The sequence below is a fragment of the Trachypithecus francoisi genome, unplaced genomic scaffold (assembly GCF_009764315.1).
Source record: "Trachypithecus francoisi isolate TF-2019V2 unplaced genomic scaffold, Tfra_2.0 Lachesis_group20, whole genome shotgun sequence".
NCBI lineage: Eukaryota > Metazoa > Chordata > Mammalia > Primates > Cercopithecidae > Trachypithecus > Trachypithecus francoisi.
The window spans coordinates 58,017,300-58,035,573 of NW_022681466.1; the positions used below are offsets into that span (position 1 = coordinate 58,017,300).

The following is an 18,274-nucleotide window of genomic DNA, read 5'->3' on the forward strand; positions in this document are numbered from 1 at the left end:
CCTCATCCTCTTAGGTAGCTGGGACCACAGGTGTGCCACCACACCCAGCTCGTTTTTGTATTTTTTGTAGAGATAGGGTTTTGCCATGTTGCCCAGGCTGGTCTTGAACTCCTGAGCTCAAGCCATCCACCCACCTTGGCTCCCAAAGTGCTGGTATTACTTGTGTGTGCCACCGTGTCCAACCAGGCTTTGGAATCTCTTGAGGTTTCTTCAGGTCATTCGAATATTTGCCCAAGCTTGATGACCACTGCTCTAAATTGTGCCATCAGGTTAATAAGTAGATTTTGTGCAGGGCACAGTGGCTCATACCTGTAGTCCCAGCACTTTGGAAGGCTGAGGTGGGTGGATCACTTGAGGTCACAAGTTCAAGACCAGCCTGACCAGCATGGAGAAGCCCCATCTCTACTAAAAATACAAAAAATTAGCCAGGCATGGTGGCACATGCCTGTAATTCCAGCTACTCGGGAGGTTGAGGCAGGAGAATCGCTTGAACCTGGGAGGCGGAGGTTGCAGTGAACGAAATTGTGCCATTGCACTCCAGCCTGGGCAATAAGAACTAGAAATTAACAGCAATGTTAATACAACACAACTAGAAATTAGCAGCATTTATTTGCTTTCATTGTGCCTTTTAACAAGAGCAAAATTCCATCTCAAAAAAAAAAAGTAGATTTTAGGTCCATTTCATTACCTTTCTGTAGAAAAAGCATAAAATTGATGAGATGGGGTGCAAAGTCAAGTCAACACTTCTATTTCACACACCTATGTCACCAAGTGGCAAATTTCTAGCTTTGAAGAAACTAGTCTCCACAGAATGCTAGCTTTTGAAAACCAGATCTTAAGTAAGGCTCGTTTTCTGACTGACGAACTTACACCCTGTTCTAGTTAAGTCAGGGTTTTCTTTCCACAGCTTTCCCAAAACGCTAGACTAATTTTCAGCTCCATGCCTCTCTGAGGCATTTTCTTAGTGTGAGGCACAGTGTTTCCAAAAATGTCAGAAAACCAAGAGAACTGCCAGAGATGATTTGGGGTTGGGAGGTGGGTACCCATATTTTAGAGACCTAACCACGAATAACATTGAGTAAGTCATTCATTCACCAAGTCCCATTTATTCTTCATGGCAAGATGCAAATCTCACTTATGTGCCAGTCTTGAACAGTAGAATCTTTGCCAGGAGCAGCGAGTGAGCCTAAGGTGAGGCTAGTGTGGCTTTAGTGATACTATCTGGCTAGAAATTAACAGCATTGCTTTGCTGTCGTTGTGCCTTTTAAAAATGATGATCTCTTGATGGCAAGACATCATGGCTTTTTCCTTAAAATATGTTTCCTTTTAAAGTTAAGTAAAATCAGAGTGTGAATCAAATGGTTAAAGTAGCAAATACTAATTGTACAGATGGTGTGCCAGGTCAAAAGCAGCAGAAGGTAGTTTGAGACGGATTGAAGACACAGAAATGCTGCCTCATCTGAGTTCTTTCTGTCTCTGTCTTGCAGATAAGGATCTCCACCTAACAGAACACTCTGTAAAAGTGAGAAGGGAAGGCACCTATTATCAAAATCCACCCAGCCATAGGAGCTGTGCTCACATTGCACCTGTCGTGTGACGTGTGGCTGCCCGTGCACACGAACCTGTGGCACTGAAAGACTAGGGAAGGCAGCGGCTTCAGTATTCTTGGAATCCTGTGTAATGCACAGCACTTCCTGGGGGCTGCGGGGAAGCTCCACCGGGACACACGAGCCCCCCTCACCGATCTTGTCTTCAGAGTCATTTTTAAAAAAAAAGAAATCCACCCTAAATGCTTGTGGATTAGTTGTATATTGGATTGCACCCTTTAAAATCTAAAAGATCAGGCCGGGTGCGGTGGCTCAAGCCTGTAATCCCAGCACTTTGAGAGGACGAGACGGGCGGATCACGAGGTCAGGAGATCGAGACCATCCTGGCTAAGACGGTGAAACCCCGTCTCTACTAAAAAATACAAAAAACTAGCCGGGCGAGGTGGCGGGCGCCTGTAGCCCCAGCTACTCGGGAGGCTGAGGCAGGAGAATGGCGTAAACCCGGGAGGCAGAGCTTGCAGTGAGCTGAGATCCGGCCACTGCACTCCAGCCCGGGCGACAGAGCGAGACTCCGTCTCAAAAAATAAAATAAAATAAAATAAAATCTGAAAGATCAGCCTGCTGTCAGAATGACTCTGTGTGAGTGTGTGTGTGTGTGTGTGTGTGTGTGTGTAAGTGCGCATGCACACACATGGGATTATTAAATAAAATATTGCTACCTTGTCTTTCTGTAATACTTAAGAAGACATAAAGGTACTCACATGTTGGCAAAATATATTTTATTTGTTCATACAAAGAAATAGTATGAATTACCAGAATTTCATTTGCCTAGAAACATTTCTCTGTGTAAAATTAATTTGTGTTATACATAGGACAAAATATTTGATTTAATTTTTGTACATATTGGCTATCCTAACATCCAAGTTATCAAAGACATACTGCTAGAATTTGCACAGTATTTTAGATTACTGGGTTGAATGAGACTCAGTGATAAATTAATGTCACAAAAGTGAAAAAACATCTAACCACACCTTTTAAGTTTTATTGGCCAGCCTCTTGACAAGCTGAAAAGAAAAGTCACATTAGCTTCTGTGTCAGCGTCTTAGATATGTACTGTTTCTAGTATATTGGAACCTTCCATTTTCCTTTTTTACAAAAATATCCTGGCAGGATCTGAAACTGTTTCTCCAAATGTCTAAAATGTTATCTGTCACTCAAAATGACCCCCAAAGAGAATCCTGGGAAGAAAACAATTTCTCCTCCTCCATCATCCAATTAAGTATTTATCAAACAGTCACTACACTTAAAATACCTTTCCAGGTACCACCTACTAAGTTAACAGACTACTGTTCAAACACTGCAAAGAAAGCATGAACTAGATAGAAACAAGAAAAACCTCCCAATTTTTTTTTTTGTTGTTGAACTTTTTGTTTGTTTTTAAATGAGAAAAGAAACAAAACTGAGGGAAAAAAAATAAAGTACTCCAATGAATATCAGAGCTTTTCCTGTAAATTGGAGGAAGCCCAAAACACATGCCAGGACAAATTGCCGAAATAGAAAAGGGTGTTTGTTTTCTGGCAGCTAAAAAGTTAAGCTTGGCGGTCTTGCAGATTGCTAGAACAGGAAGAAATCTAAGGCTTACGTTACCTAACTTCTGCAGGAGGAAGATGACTGTCAGATGATAGGGTGCAAGCTCCAGCAGATGCTGCCACCAGATCTGTCAGGAACTTTAAGCCATCAGACCCTTATGAGGAGATGTACATGATGTTTGATTTATTTGTCTTACATAGAAAAACTTGCTGTATTCCATCAGTACTAATTATGGACATCTGTTTGAATTCAAGGATTTGACCCAGAATAGAATTTTGACCCACTTCAGTGTTCATGACTAAATGACCCTCCTTCTACCAGAAAATTTCCTGTTTCAGTTTTAAGGCAGGGAATAAAGAATTTAATAAAACATTGTCCAGCTTAGAAAGACGGCGGGGCCCTGAAGGGGAGGGAAAAGCTCCTGCGTGTTTTCCTATGGCTTTGTTGCATACTCTTCTCTGAACTCTTCCGTAGTTCCACATCGACAGCCACATCAGACCATCAGAGTGGTCAGAAAGTAGACAGGGCAAGACCAGGTAAAAGACTTGGATACTGCCTTTTACTTCAAGCCAAGTTATGCTGTAAACCGAAAAGAGGTGTTCTCAGTTTGATTTCAAATAAATGAAAAAATACACAACCAATTAGCACCCTTTTGCAGGTGTTTTTCACACCCACTCATCAAGAAGGCAGAACCACACTATGATTCGGGTATTTCCCTAAGTGCAGGTCCCACATTACTTTCTGGAGACAGTGAAAAGCTATGAAATGGATATAGCATTGGAGAACAGGGAGAAACCTGACATGCGCAGATCCCCCATGAGCGTCCTCCAAAACAGAACCTACACAATGATGGTTTGGCTGCTAAGTGTAAGCTAGCTAGATGTAGACTAAAACTTTTGGGCAAATACAAACTGGATTTTCAAGACATCACTTAAAGACCAGTGACATCTCTGATCAGTTTCCAAAAATGAATTATCTTTTCCTCTTTTCATACAATGTTTCTTACACTATCAGGCAAGTGATCCCATAAAACATACAGAAGTGTCCTTTGTAACTATCCCATCCCAACCATTTTGACAATATGTATATCTTTCCACATATTCCTTGATGGAAGTAGAACTGAAATCACAATTCTTTTATGGTAGAAGCATTCTGGTTTAAAAAGTTTACAAAACTGAGGTTAAATTAAACATGTCACTATGTGATATTGCTATATGTTTAACCAACTGCCCCTGTCACTCAATTGCCTACTCAATAGCCACTATATTGCTATCTGGTTATCCAACTGTTATAAACCAACAGAGAGGCATGGGGAGAGCATTCTGCACATCCGTGACAGTGCTGCTAACCCTTCTGTCAAGACCTGGCTAAAACAAGGGACAGTTGTATGAGCATCAGGCTCAAGGGTTTACAGGCAACATGGGGCCAGCTTTCCCAACCTTTTTTTTTTTTTTTTTTTTTTACAGGGACCACTCTTAGTTCTTGCTGTTTGGCCACTGGCTACCGCCCATATTATCACTCTGAGAGATCATTCTGAGATGAGCTAGGAATTCCAAAGACACATTAAGCTGAGGTGTCAGACTCCCTTCCTCTGCTAGGCTGCCTCTCCTTTTGAGGCCTTTGTCTTTTCTGCCTATTGAGGCTGTGAGGCTGCTGCCCAACACTGGCTGGCTCTGTACCTAGCAGCACCTTGGTAGACACTGATGCCGAGGGACACAGCTGACCCCTCTGAGTCTCGACACCCAGCGCCCTTGGTTTGTGCCGGCGGCTCTGCTAGCCTACGGGATTCTTTGGTGTGTCAAAGCAGAACTGTCTGCCTGGGGAACGCAGCATGCTGTAGTTTCATGCAAATTAAAGGAGATCATCTTGATTTCTAAAGCAGCACCCAAGCATCTCACACATGTGACCTGGGAAAAAAGGGGCAACAATCTGCATACACTTCAAACTGGTTAATGAACCAGGGAATGGGGCAGAGGAGGATACAGGGCCATCCTTCAAAATCAAAAGCTGAAGTCAATGGACCCTAGCAATCTGACTTTAAAAGGATGTGGATAGGGGGTGCAGTGGCTCACGCCTGTAATCCCAGCACTTTGGGAGGCCAAGGCAGGCGGATCACCTGAGGTCGGGAGTTCGAGACCAGCCTGACCAACATGGAGAAACCCCGTCTCTACTAAAAATCCAATTTAGCCAGGTGTGGTGGTGCATGCCTATAACCCCAGCTACTCGGGAGGCTGAGACAGGAGAATTGCTTGAACCAGGAGGCAGAGGTTGTGGTTAGCCGGTATTGCGCCATTGCACTCTAGCCTGGGCAACAAAAACAAGACTCCATCTCCAAAAAGAAAAAAAAAAAAGGGACATGGATGTCCTTGTAAAGGGAGTGAGAGATTCCTCCATGTGCTGAATGGAGGTGGGGACAGAACCCTAGCCTAGCGCTGTGGCTTTCAGGCTACATCATTGGACCCAACACCACATCTGCAAGGAGGCTGCTACATGAAGTCTGCCCTTCAGAGTACAGCCCTGTTGAGGCAGCTCAGCGTCCCTATGAGGTACACAGGCAGGAAGAGACAGGGAAGCTGGAATGGGAGACCCAAGACAAGACAAGGAGGCAGCAACTGGAGAACTCAGACGGTGACTGAAGGCTGAATACCCGTAACAACAAAAATCTCAAGTTGTGCTTTTCTTCGTTTTAAATATAACAGGTAGGGGAGAAGAAAAAAATGGAAGCACCATCAATTGTGAGGAAGAGAACAAAATTTTAGAGTTAAACACTTTGGAATGTTAACAGATTATGAAGCTAACTCTCTAGAGTGTGGCTAGGCAGCTTAGTGAATTAATTGCTTATGAATTAAAAATAAATTATTATAAAATAGATTTCTGTACATTTTACATACATATAATCTCTGTCAATAGATAAGCCACGTGGGTAAGGTATACAGCCCTGGTCTGTTCAATCCCAGCCAAAGTCGTGCCCGGTCATCTGGTAGAACTTGAGGTTGAAAGGCCGGTAGAACTCGCGCAGCCTGCGCACCACCTCGCGGTCGATCTCAGGGTGGGTCCTGCCCTTGGTCTTGCCCAGGCAGTGGGGCCGGCTGCTGCCCTCCGCCTTCTTCAGGCAGGGGAAGCCCTTGGTCTTGTTGAAGTAGAAGTGCTTGTCCGTGATGATCCGCTTGAGGCCCAGGAAGTCCTGCACGCGGCCCAGCTCGCCGGCGGGTCGCTGATGAGCCGCTCGCCGCTCACGAAGAGCATCTGGCGGATGGGGAAGTGGCGCAGCCAATGCTCCAGGTGCTTGGCGTAGATGCCGATCTGGATGGCGCTCCACGACGTGTCGATGAGGCCGTCGTCCTGTTTTTGAACGTCAAGCTCTCGAAGGTGGGGATGTCCGGCCGCTTGGACAGCGTCTGTGTGTAGTCCGAGATGGCCCTGGTCACCGGGTCCCGCACCACCACGATGAGCTTGGTGTCCTTGGACATGGCCGAGATGCGCGCGGGCGCCTCCCGCGTGACGAAGTAACTGGGCGTCTTCTCCATGGTGATCTGCCCGTCCAGGGTTCTGGGCATCAGGTCCCTGAGAAAAGCAAGCAAATAAATCGGGGTCAGAAGGTGACGCCTCTCTGGCCACACGTCTTAAGGTCACCACTTGTAATCCCAGCTCCCTCTTATTTCTGGAAGCAGTGGAAGAAACATGTAAAAATGCAAGTGGAACTTTAGAGATGAAAGGTACATTAGCATCCCACCTGGTTTGGAGGGCAGGTACCATCCACCGGAAACATGAAGGCCCCTTCACCAAGGTTAGAGCAAGCTACCTGTTTCTCTAAGATCCTCTTGTGGGTATAACCTTCCCTTATTTTTGCAGCTTTCAGATTGCCCCAAGCATCTCGTGCCAAAATACGAAAGCCTTTGGCCTCTGATAAGTGCCTTTCCTAAAAATATAGCACCCAGGACTCCCAGAGATTTCACTGTCCATGAGTCCTGCCGCTAGTCCGCCTTCCCACACTTGCCAAACCCAGGCAAATGTGCCGTGGACACTGGAAGGAAAACATCCCTCGGGTCCAGCCCAGTTGTTCCAGCTTTATCACAGCGACTGCTGACAAAGCCTTTACTCCACAAAGCAACAAAGCACACAGCAGTCAAAAAATTCGGTGACATCAGGTAAGTAAACTGATACAAACGTACCACGAGAAAATTCCCAAGACACAATTCTAGAAACCTCCAAAAATACTTTAGAGGGGGTACTATGCTCACTACCTGGGTGACGGGATCAATGATACCTTAAACATCAGCATCACGCAATATGCCCATGTAACAAACACCTGCACCTGTATCGCCTGAATCTAAAACAAAAGTTGAAATTATAAACAACAACAATTGAAAAAAAAAAAGGGCTGGGTATAGTGGCTCACACCATTAATCCCAGCATTTTGGGAGGCAGAGGCGGGCAGATCACCTGAGGTCAGGAGATTAAGACCAGCATGGACAAAATGGAGAAACCCAGTCTCTACTAAAAGCTAAAAAAGAAATTATCCGGGCGTGGTGGTGCATGTTTGGAATCTCAGCTACTTGGGAGGCTGAACAGGAGAATTGCTGGAACCAGGGAAGCGGAGGTTGCAGTGAGTCGAGTTGGTGCTATTGCACTCCCACCTGGGCAACAAGAGCGAAACTCCATCTCAAAAAAAGAAAAAAAAAAAAAAGCCTGGGTGCGGCGGCTCACGCCTGCAATCCCAACACTTTGGGAGGCCGAGGCTGGCGGATCACGAGGTCAAGAGATGGAGATCATCTTGGCTAACACGATGACACCCCATCTCTACTAAAAATGCAAAAAATTAGCCAGGTGTGGTGGCGGGTGCCTGTAGTCCCAGCTACTCGGGAGGCTGAGGCAGGAGAATGGCGTGAACCTGGGAGGCGGAGCTTGCAGTGAGCCGAGATGGCGCCACTGCACTCCAGCCTGGGCGACAGAGTAAGACTCCGTCTCAAAAAAAAAAAAAAAACAAATTAAATGAGGTTAGATCCAGCAATCCCATTTCTGGATATATATATATATAAAGGAATTGAAATTGGTATGTCAAAGAAATATCTGCATTTCCCTGTTCGTTTTCTAATAGCATTATTCAAAATTGACAAGATATGGAAGCCACTTAAGTGTCTATCAACAGAGAATAGATTTTTTAAGTGTAGTATATATGCACAATGAAATATTATACAGCCTTTAAAAAGAAGGAAATTCTGTCATTTGCAATAACATGAATGCAACTGTAAGACATTATGTTAAATGAAATAAATCAGCACAGAAAGACAAATACTGTGTTATCTCATTTATATGTAGAATGTAAAAAAGTTGATCTCACAGAAAGAGAATAAAAATGTGGTTACCAGAGGCTGGTGGGGGGATTAAAGGGAAGATGATGAAAGACAAGATGTTGATCAAGGGATTCTAAGTTTCAATTAGACTGGAGAAATAACTTGTAGTGATCTATTTCACTGCACAGTGACCACAGTTAATAATAATGTATTGTGTATTTCAAAACTTCTACAAAAACAGATTTTCAAGTTTACCACACACACAAAATGATAAGTTGGTGAGGTGATGGATATGTTGATTTGCTTGATTGAATCTTTTTTTTTTTTTTGAGGCAGAGTCTCGCTCTGTCACCCAGGCTAGAGTGCAGTGGCATGGTCTCGGCTCAGTGCAACCTCTGTCTCTCGGGTTCAAGCAATTCTCCTGCCTCAATCTCCTGAGTAGCTGGGACTACAGGCACCACAACCACGCCCAGCTAATTATTGTATTTTTAGTAGAGACGGGGTTTCACCATGTTGGCCAGGGTGGTCTCGATCTCCTGACCTCATGATCTACCCGCCTTGGCCTCCCAAAGTGCTGGGATTAAAGGCGTGAGCCACTGCTCCCGGCCATTGATTAAACCTTTCTAGAATGTAAACACAGATCAAAATATCATCTTGTACCCCCCAAATATGCACAATTATTTATCACGAATAATTTTTTTAAAAAAGGAAAAAAATTAAAGGAAAGTCATAAAGCTGACTCAGTTTAGCTTACATTAGTTCCTTAAATTAGTTAAGGAATTTGAGCTCTAAAGTCAGACTGCCTGGGTTTAAATCCTGACTCTATCACTTATAAGTTATGTCACTTTGAATAATTTATTTAACTTTTTTGGGCTTCTTTTTCACGTCCACAAAAATGGAGCTACCAATACGTATTCATGGAAGTTTAATGACGATTAAACAATTAATAATTACAATATGATTAGAACACACCTGACATATGGAATATACTTGACAAATATTAGCCACTACTACTGTCATTATTATTATCATTATTAAGTTGCTCAATACACAGTTTATGGCATGTGACAGAACCAAAATTCAGCATATGTGTATAAGCGCTAGTGTGTATACATCAAAAGGAGGTGTGTTATCTAAGTGGATACTAAGCTTTGGCCACAGATCTACAATCAGGCAAGTTATTATTTACGAGTCAGATAATTTATTGTGTGCCTGCGATTATTCTAGATACCATGTTAGGGGCTATATCATCTATTAGCTATCTACTATGGAACAGAGATTTCTGATTGATTCCTGCCTAGGCACAGGAATTAAAGGGAAAAAAAAGACAATTTCCACATTATTTTTGACCAAATATTTACCTCTCAGTAAGGCATTCTAAGCTTCAAGCCATCTTAATCCACAGAGACCACAATTGCCCTGTCTAGCACCGATACGGAAACCACAGAAACTTTATCACAGGATCCAGAAAAGGCAGTTTCCTGGAGGACAGACACTCCTTCTTCCGGACTGCCAACAGGGAGTCTGAAGAAGGGTGCTTTTCCCTTAAGGAAGATTGCTCAGCAGCACTGGAGTCAGCCTTGGTTTAAGCTAAAGCTGGATTGACCCACTTTGCCCATTAACCACTTAAATTAATGTAGCAGTGTCATCAGCCTAATGTGGTTGAGGATTAGAGAGAGTCTCGGCTCGCAACTTATTTTGCATTTGACCAAAAAGCAGGTCAGGTCAGATAAACCCCAACTTCTTTTTCCTCTGCGTTAAACCATCCGCAACTAGACAGTTTACAAGAGGTTAATATTCAGAATCAAAGCATTATCACCACGATTGAAGGAATATACCAAACCCCGAGGTTCTTCAGGGCCATTGCAGAGAAGGGGATTTAGGGGCATACTCCGTGTCAGTCTGACCTAGCATGGGCTTGGAAGTCAGGCCACCAAGTTTGACTCTCAGCACCTCCATTTACTAAGGTGTGTGACCCTGGGGGATACCATCACTTAATCTGTTCATGCTGCAGTTTTCTCATCTGAATTAAAAAAAAAAAAAAAAAAAAAAAAAAAGATGATGTCTGCCTCCTAGGGCTTTTGAAAGAACTGCAAAGTTAGCTTTGGTGCCCAGCCTGGTACCTAGTAGGCTGTTAGAAAAATGTTATCAATTATCTTCTGTTGACAGGATCTTGGAAAGGATGTAAGGAAGCAAGGTTTTTGCGCAGAGGACTTGTCACTCATTCAGTTCTACCCCACAGTGGGGCAATGAGGGAGATTTGGCTCCTGGAAGAGGCTAAGTGCAGGAATGCTGGATTCTGCTTTCAGCCTGCCTGGGGTCCACAACCTTCCCTGAACTCTGCAGCCGGAATTTCCTCACTGGCCCTAAAGAAGGGTTTGTCAGTAGCTGAACAGAATGCTAAATTGGCAATTGTGTATAAGAAACCACATAATAAAGCTAGTAAAAAGGAAATGAGAGATCAGCCATAAATAAAGATTCCCTGAGCTGTGGATAGATTTACTGTGCTCGACCGCCTGCTGGTCCCCTCAACCATATGAGAGCCCCTCTCCCCAGGACAGTCTGGTGTTTGTCTACATGTGTCAGAAAGCACTCAAGGAGCCCCAGAATTTATTTTGATTATTGTCAAAATAACGGAGCCAGGGCAACTACTGCTATAATAAAGAGACTTCTAAGCCCTTGTCCAGTGGAGGCTCTGGGGCTGCTCTCCCCTCAGCATGCTTGGGTGCAGACAAGCAGTGGCTGAGAAGTGAGATCCACAACAGAATTTATCATTTTGGCAAATGCCTCCTGAGCCTCTCCGAAGGCTTCCCGGGATACATCTGTAGTAGGCGCTGGGCTCAGACCCTGGCATCTCCCAGCATGCCCCTGTGGATCCATCTGTTACAGAAAAAAATTACTCAGCTGGGCTCGGTGGCTCACGCCTGGAATCCCAGCACTTTAGGAGGCCGAGGTGGGTGTTCACTTGAGGTCAGGGGTTCGAGACCAGCCTGGCCAACATGGTGAAACCCCATCTCTCCTAAAAATACAAAAATGAGCTGAGCATGGTGGCACACATGCCTGTAATCCTGGCTACTCGGGAGGCTGAGACAGGAGAACCTCTTGAGCCTGGGAGGCGGAGGTTGCAGTGAGCTGAGATTGCACCACTGTACTCCAACCTGGGCAACAGGGCGAGACTCTGTCTCAAAAGAAAAAAGAAAAGAAAAAATTAGTCAATCACGCTTGTTACATCACAGTAGCAAAGACTTTATTCAGGATCATCGTGATAGGTATAGAGACACACTGCAATGGAGTCTTGCAGTGATGGGGAGACAGATTGGCCTCAACTCAGAACACAGCATGGGCAAGCAGGGTTTATAATCAAGGATCAGGGTGGGGTCAGTGGATAGAAAATTACTACGAGGTGCCATGAGGGAAAAGGGAAATTCTGGCTAAACCGATCTAATAGGACTCTCTCTGAAGACAGGCCAAAGTGACCAGACATCACCTGGAGGCTGGTGGAGGCTGAGAAACCTGATAAGATATCAAGGGTGAGGAGTTCATGCTAAAATGACTTATCAAGGGCCTTTGCTAAGACTGGGTTTTACAAGGAAGTGCACAGGAGGTCCCGGGAGAAGGTTCAGGAGGCAGACTGAAGTTTGGTCAAGCAAAGAACCTTTGTCACACCAAGCGAGAAAGCATGGCAGGCCTGAGAAGCTTTGGCTGCTCTTCCTCCGCCACCCTCACCCCACCACCACGCAGTCCTGGAGTCAAGTTCTTTCCATTCACTAACTGGGCACACCTTCCTCTTCCTCCGCCCCTCCTCTAGGCACGCTTTCCTGCCCTCACTCTCAGAAACCTCTCTGATCTCAACAGTGGCACAGAGAAGAAAGGATGAGGATGTGGCCGAGGGTGAGACCTCCTGACATGCAATCTGCGTGCCCATCCCAGCAACCTCAGCAGCCTGTCCAGCCCCGGCGCTGGCCTCCAGAGTGAGCATATGATGCAGGTTAATTGAGTCACTCATTATGAAAGCCAGTTTCTCAAAGGGATAGTCAGAGCTCATAATGATATAGCGCCCTGGAGCTTGCAAACTTTCACCTGCTTTATCACCTACTTTAGCGCCTTCGTGGTCATCTCCAATTCAAATGAAGACACTGAATCTAAAGGAGAGAGGGTGACTCGCTTGGAGATGGGTCACCAACTGCAGGTCAGAGAGTTGGGACGTGTAGTCAGCTCTCCTGATGGGCCTCCTTCTATTCATGATGATCCTGTCTCTTAACCCACCTTTGCTTCTTCTTAATATGATTTAGAACATGTAGAGCTACACACCTGTCCTCTCTTTAAATAGATTTCTGTATTTTTTTCTTCCATTCATAGATTAGTAGCCTAATAGGTATTTCTGTGCTAATCAGATCACTGCCGATCATAACTGTTCAAATAGGCCTCCAATTTCTAAACAATAAGCTTCTTTGGTTTACATGTTCCCATTGTTAACTGCCTTCTATGGGGCCTGCAAAATTACCAATCATTGCAACAGCACCTCCTCTCCAGCAACACTGCCCCACCTCTTCTTCCCCTCTTTACCGCGTGGGCCGGAAGGGATAGCTTTTTGAAAAGCACATGAATCTGGCACATATCACTAATAGACGTTTGTGAGGCCAATGGGGCTAGACAGCATCTCCAGTCCAAAGCTAAGGCAGACACAATGCTCACAGCCCACAACAGTATTCCTTGAGATGAGCCTAGGAGATACTATCCAGGTATGTGTGCCCACATGAACACAGGGTGGCAGAACCCAAGAAAGATCTTACTTCTTCAATTAAACCTAAGGGCAAAGCAGGCTTGTCACCCCATTAAGGTTTGGGGATGACAAGCACAGCGAACATCCAGGACCACCAGTGGCCTCAAAAAACTGGGCCATAGTGCATGATTCTGAGAACCAGGAGGATTTGGAGTATTACAGGCTTTCAATTTGTTTAAGGATATTTCAAGAAAGGTATTAAGCCAGGCTGGGTGTGGTGGCTCACGCCTGTAATCCCAGCACTATGGGAGGCCGAGGCAGCTGGATCACCTAAGGTCAGGAGTTGGAGACCAGCCTGGCCAACATGGTGAAACCTCGTCTCTAGTAAAAATACAAAAATTAGACAGGTGTAGCGGCTCCCACCTGTAATCCCAGCTACTTGGGAGGCTGAGACAGGAGAATCACTTGAACCTGAGAGGTGGAGGTTGCAGTGAGCCGAGATGGTGCCATTGCACTCCAGCCTGGGCAACAGAGCAAAACCGCGTCTCAAAAAACAAACAAAAACAAAGAAAGGTATATGAGGCTGGGCGCGGTGGCACACACCTGTAATCCCAGCACTTTGGGAGGCCAAAGTGGTCGGATCATGAGGTCAGGAGATCGAGACCATCCTGGCCAATATGGTGAAACCCCATTTCTACTAAAATAAAAAAATTAGCCGGGCGTGGTGGCACGCACCTGTAGTCCCAGTTACTCGGGAGGCTGAGGCAGGGGAAATCATTTGAACCCGAGAGGTGGAGGTTGCAGTGAGGTGAGATTGCACCACTGCACTCCAGCCTGGTGACAGAACAAGACTCTGTCTCAAAAAACAAAAACAAAAACAAAAAAACGTATATGCCTCCTCTGTGGCACTCAGTTTCATCCTAGTTGCATTTTATTTATTTATTTATTTATATTTTGAGATGGAGTCTTGCTCTGTCGCCCAGGCTGGAGTGCAGTGGCCGAATCTCAGCTCACTGCAAGCTCCGCCTCCCGGGTTCACGCCATTCTCCTGCCTCAGCCTCCCGAGTAGCTGGGACTACAGGCGCCCGCCACCACGCCCGGCTAGATTTTTGTATTTTTAGTAGAGACGGGGTTTCACCATGTTAGCCAGGATGGTCTCGATCTCCTGACCTCGTGATCCGCCCGTCTCGGCCTCCCAAAGTGCTGGGATTACAGGCTTGAGCCACCGCGCCCGGCCCCTACTTGCATTTTAAATCATGCAGGGTGCTTTCAACCAGCATTAAATGTCTGGCCCCTCCCCACACCCGTTGAATCAGGCCCTGGATGGGCGGGGCTTCAACATGGGATTATTTTAGATGATTCTAATGTGCAACCAGGACTGGAAACCATTATGCTGTGGTATCTGTGGGCCTGGAACTTGTCATGATATAGTCATTTATTCTGCTGATATTCATGTGCGCCTAAGTGGAGGTACTATGTGGGTAGAGAGGTCCACCATTGTGGGGGAAAAAAGTGAGAAAACAACATTGTCAGCAGAAATGAAACTTATTCAGCTAATCCAAGACTAGCTATTTGAGTCAAGGCTAGAGGAGTGAGGGTCACAAGCTCAGATGCCTGTAGACCACCTCCCAGGGCCAGTGAGGGCTTGTGTCCTGATGGTCTACAAACTGCAGAGAAAAGAAAAGCATTCCAATCAGGCAGGCCAGGTATGATGGCTCACGCCTGTAATCCCAGCACTGTGGGAGGCTGAGGCGGGCAGATCACCTGAGGCCAGGGGTTCAAGACTAGCCTGGCCAACATGACGAAACCCCGTTTCTACTAAAAATACAAAAAAAAAAAAATTAGCCAGGCATGGTGGTGGGCTCCTGTAATCCCAGCTACTCAGGAAGTTGAGGCAGCAGAATCACTTGAACCTGAGAGACGGAGGTTGCAGTGAGCTGAAATCTTGCTACTGCACTCCAGCCTGGGTGACGGAGCGAGACTCCATCTAAAAAAAAAAATCCAATCAGGCTAAGATATTTGTTGCCCCTAAACACACACTCACACCCCTCTGACAGTTGGTTACCCAATAGGGATCAGGCTACCAGTAAAACAAAACAAATGAAAGGAAACTGGAAGAAAGATAAGTCTACCTCTACTGGTGTGATAAAGAAAAGCTAACAGAGGTATCTAATTCTTTCATCATCAAAAGTTAAATAATATTACCCTAAGCAGAAGAAAGACAGGTAAAGAATAATACTAGCATTAAGTTGTCTAATTTATGCTTGTATAAGAGTTTGTGGCTGCAAATTAAACTCAGTGCTCTTTTAGAGCATATGAGTGCACTCTGCCTCTCGCTGTGGGATGCCTCAAGCAGCCTCAGGACTCAACAGAGTCCCCACCAGCAAGAAGGCCCTCACCAGATATGTCCCTGAAATCTTGGTCTTGTCAGCCTCCAGAACTGTAAGAAATACATTCCTTTCTTTATTTAAAAAAGGAAAGAATGAAAGGACAGAAGGAAGGAAAAGGAAAGAAAGGCACTAAGTTCTCCTTTAAAAGAAAAAAATTCCATGAAAGTAAGATGAATTAATGGCATAAATTCTTGTTTTCTTTTTTCCCAATCTTGAGGCAGGATGCTCAGAATCACGTTCCAGGATTTAGAATTTCCATCCACAGTCGGAAGATAGCCTCTGCTCCTTGCCTTTCCTCTCCAGAACAGAGAGGTCAGCCGAGAAGATGAGCTGACTTCCTGCCAAATCAGTTTCCCACTGGGGAACGGCGGTCCCAGGGCTTTGGAGAAACACGAGACTTTACCACTAAGCATCCCAGCTTTTGCTGGGGCTCTTAAATACTGCAGCTAGAAATGGGCTATTAAAAACCAACCTTGAAGGCTAAAGGCGTAGGAAATTAAAATGAACCAGAGTAGTTCTAAAAAACCCTATAATTCTGATGTTACCCAGTACCAAATGTTGCCCTAATTTCTTCTTCTGTTTCTTCCTTTCCTCGGGTGATATCCCTCCTCCTATAGCCCAGCAATTGAAGTTACTGTTTGAACTGGTAAATTACACAACAATAAAAAAGAAGATTATTGAAATGGGCGTAACCTAACTCACAACAGGCAAACAGATGCCTGGAAATTTATGTAAAACAGATGATGGAAGTTAATGTGCTTCAGAGAGGAGAGCAAGCTGCAGCCCACATTGAGTGGGGGTAGGCCCAGTTTTCCAAACCAATTGAGGAAAACTGGGAAGAGCAAAGGAAACATTCACCCCACCCACTTCTCCTGGCCCATTAGGAAAATGACTTCCTTGTTTAGTTGCAGAAATACCCCATGTTTTCTGAACTCCAACAAAGATTCTTTTTCTTTTTTTAAACGTACTTTTTAACTTATATAGAGTGAAAGTCATTCTTGGTGTCCAGTTCCAAGAATTTTGACAAATGCATAGAATTATGTAACCACCACTATCACCAAGAGGGAGAAAAATTCTAGCATTCCCCAAAATCCACTTATTCAGCCTCTTCCAATGAAGATTTTACAAGTTCCCTTTGAAAGGGCCAAAGGTTGCCCAAATCCTTGTTTTGACACTGCTTTGGGGAAAATATTGATTGAAATGAAAAAATGGTCAGTAGAGACATAGAAAATTTTTTTCCTTTTTCTTTTCTTTTTTTTTTGAGATGGAGTCTTGCTCTGTTGCCCTGGCTGGAGTACAGTGGTGTGATATCGGCTTTCTGCAACCTCCGCCTCCTGGGTTCAAGCGATTCTCCTGCCTCAACTTCCAGAGTAGCTGAGATTACAGGTGTCTGCCACCATGCCCAGCTAATTTTTGTATTTTTAGTAGAGATGGGGTTTCATCATGTTGGACAGGCTGCTGTCGAACTCCTGACCTGAAGTGATCCACCCACCTTGGCCTCCCAAAATGTTGGGATTACAGGCATGAGCCACTGCATCTGGCCAAATCTTCATATAACTGATACATTGACTGTTGTTGTTTATTTTTTTCTTTAAAGACAAGCTATTTTTGTGACGATATCTGCTCCTAATTGGCATGTCCCAGTGGTTACTTTCCTGGGTTTCAGCTTCCTCATCTGTAAAATTAGCTCAGCAGTGGAGTCTCCAGAGGTTCTGCCCATTCTGATAAACTGTTCTCACAGCAATCCCAAGAGCTTCAGTTTTCTGGGCCTTTCTGGGCCTCAGCTTCCTCATCTATAAAATTAGTTCAGCAGTGGAATCTGCAGAGGGTCTGCCCATTCTGATAAACTGTTCTCACACCAATCCCAAGAGCACGGGACAGGAAATTGTGATGTCACATCTGCTTTACCTTCCAGGAAACCCAGGTCCAGCCTCTGAGAAGTCACAACTCAAAAATGTGACAAAGAGAAATCTTTACAAACACAAGAATCAAGATTTCTAGGAAGGCTATGTTTCCACGCTCCCCGCTCCAAAGCAAAACTTGTTCCTAGCATCTACACAGTCACAAATCTGTCTAGGAAAGAAGGATGCCTCCTTAAAAAGAGCAAAGGAAATAGAGAGCGCAGGGTTTTGAGTGCCTGATAAACCAACCAGCATCAGCAGCTAAACTCAAAAAGAAAACACTGGGATCCTGGGGGTTGGGTGAAGGGCAAAAAGAGATGATTCAGAGAATATTTTAGGGCAGTGAAACTACCCTGCAGGAAAATAACATGTAGGTTCCATGTCATTATACGTATGTCCAAACCCATAGACTATGCAACACCACCAGTGAACCCCAGTGTAAACTATGAACTTTGGGTGATAATGAGATGCCAATGTAGGTTCATCTATTGTATCACTTTGGTAGGAAATATTGATAATGGGTGAGTTTATGCATGTAGGGGGTGAGTAGGAGTATATAAGAAACCCCTGATGAGCCTGGCGTGCTGGCACACCTGTAATCTCAGCTACTCAGAGGCCCTGAGAAAGGAGGATTGCTTGAGCCCAGGAATTTGAGGCTGTACTGGCTATAATTGTGCCTCTGAATATCCACTGCACTACAGCCTAAGCCACACAGTGAGACCCTATCTCAATAAATAAAGAAATATCTGTACCTTCCCTTCAATTTTGCTGTGAACCTATAAGTGCTCTTAAAATTAAGTCAATTAAAAAAAAAAAAAAAACGTGAAAA

At 44.8% G+C, this 18,274-nt stretch overlaps 1 protein-coding gene across 1 annotated transcript in view; it reads right to left on the minus strand.

Moving 5' to 3' along the window:
- Positions 1 to 2,311: 2,311 nt before the first annotated feature.
- HS3ST3B1 (heparan sulfate-glucosamine 3-sulfotransferase 3B1) overlaps positions 2,312 to 18,274 on the minus strand; it is a 49,346-nt gene continuing 33,383 nt past the window's right edge. The window contains 3 exon segments of the mRNA XM_033184496.1: positions 2,312 to 6,344; positions 6,347 to 6,475; positions 6,478 to 6,701. Coding sequence (XP_033040387.1) covers positions 6,085 to 6,344; positions 6,347 to 6,475; positions 6,478 to 6,701 — 613 coding nt within the window. The 3' untranslated portion in view covers positions 2,312 to 6,084.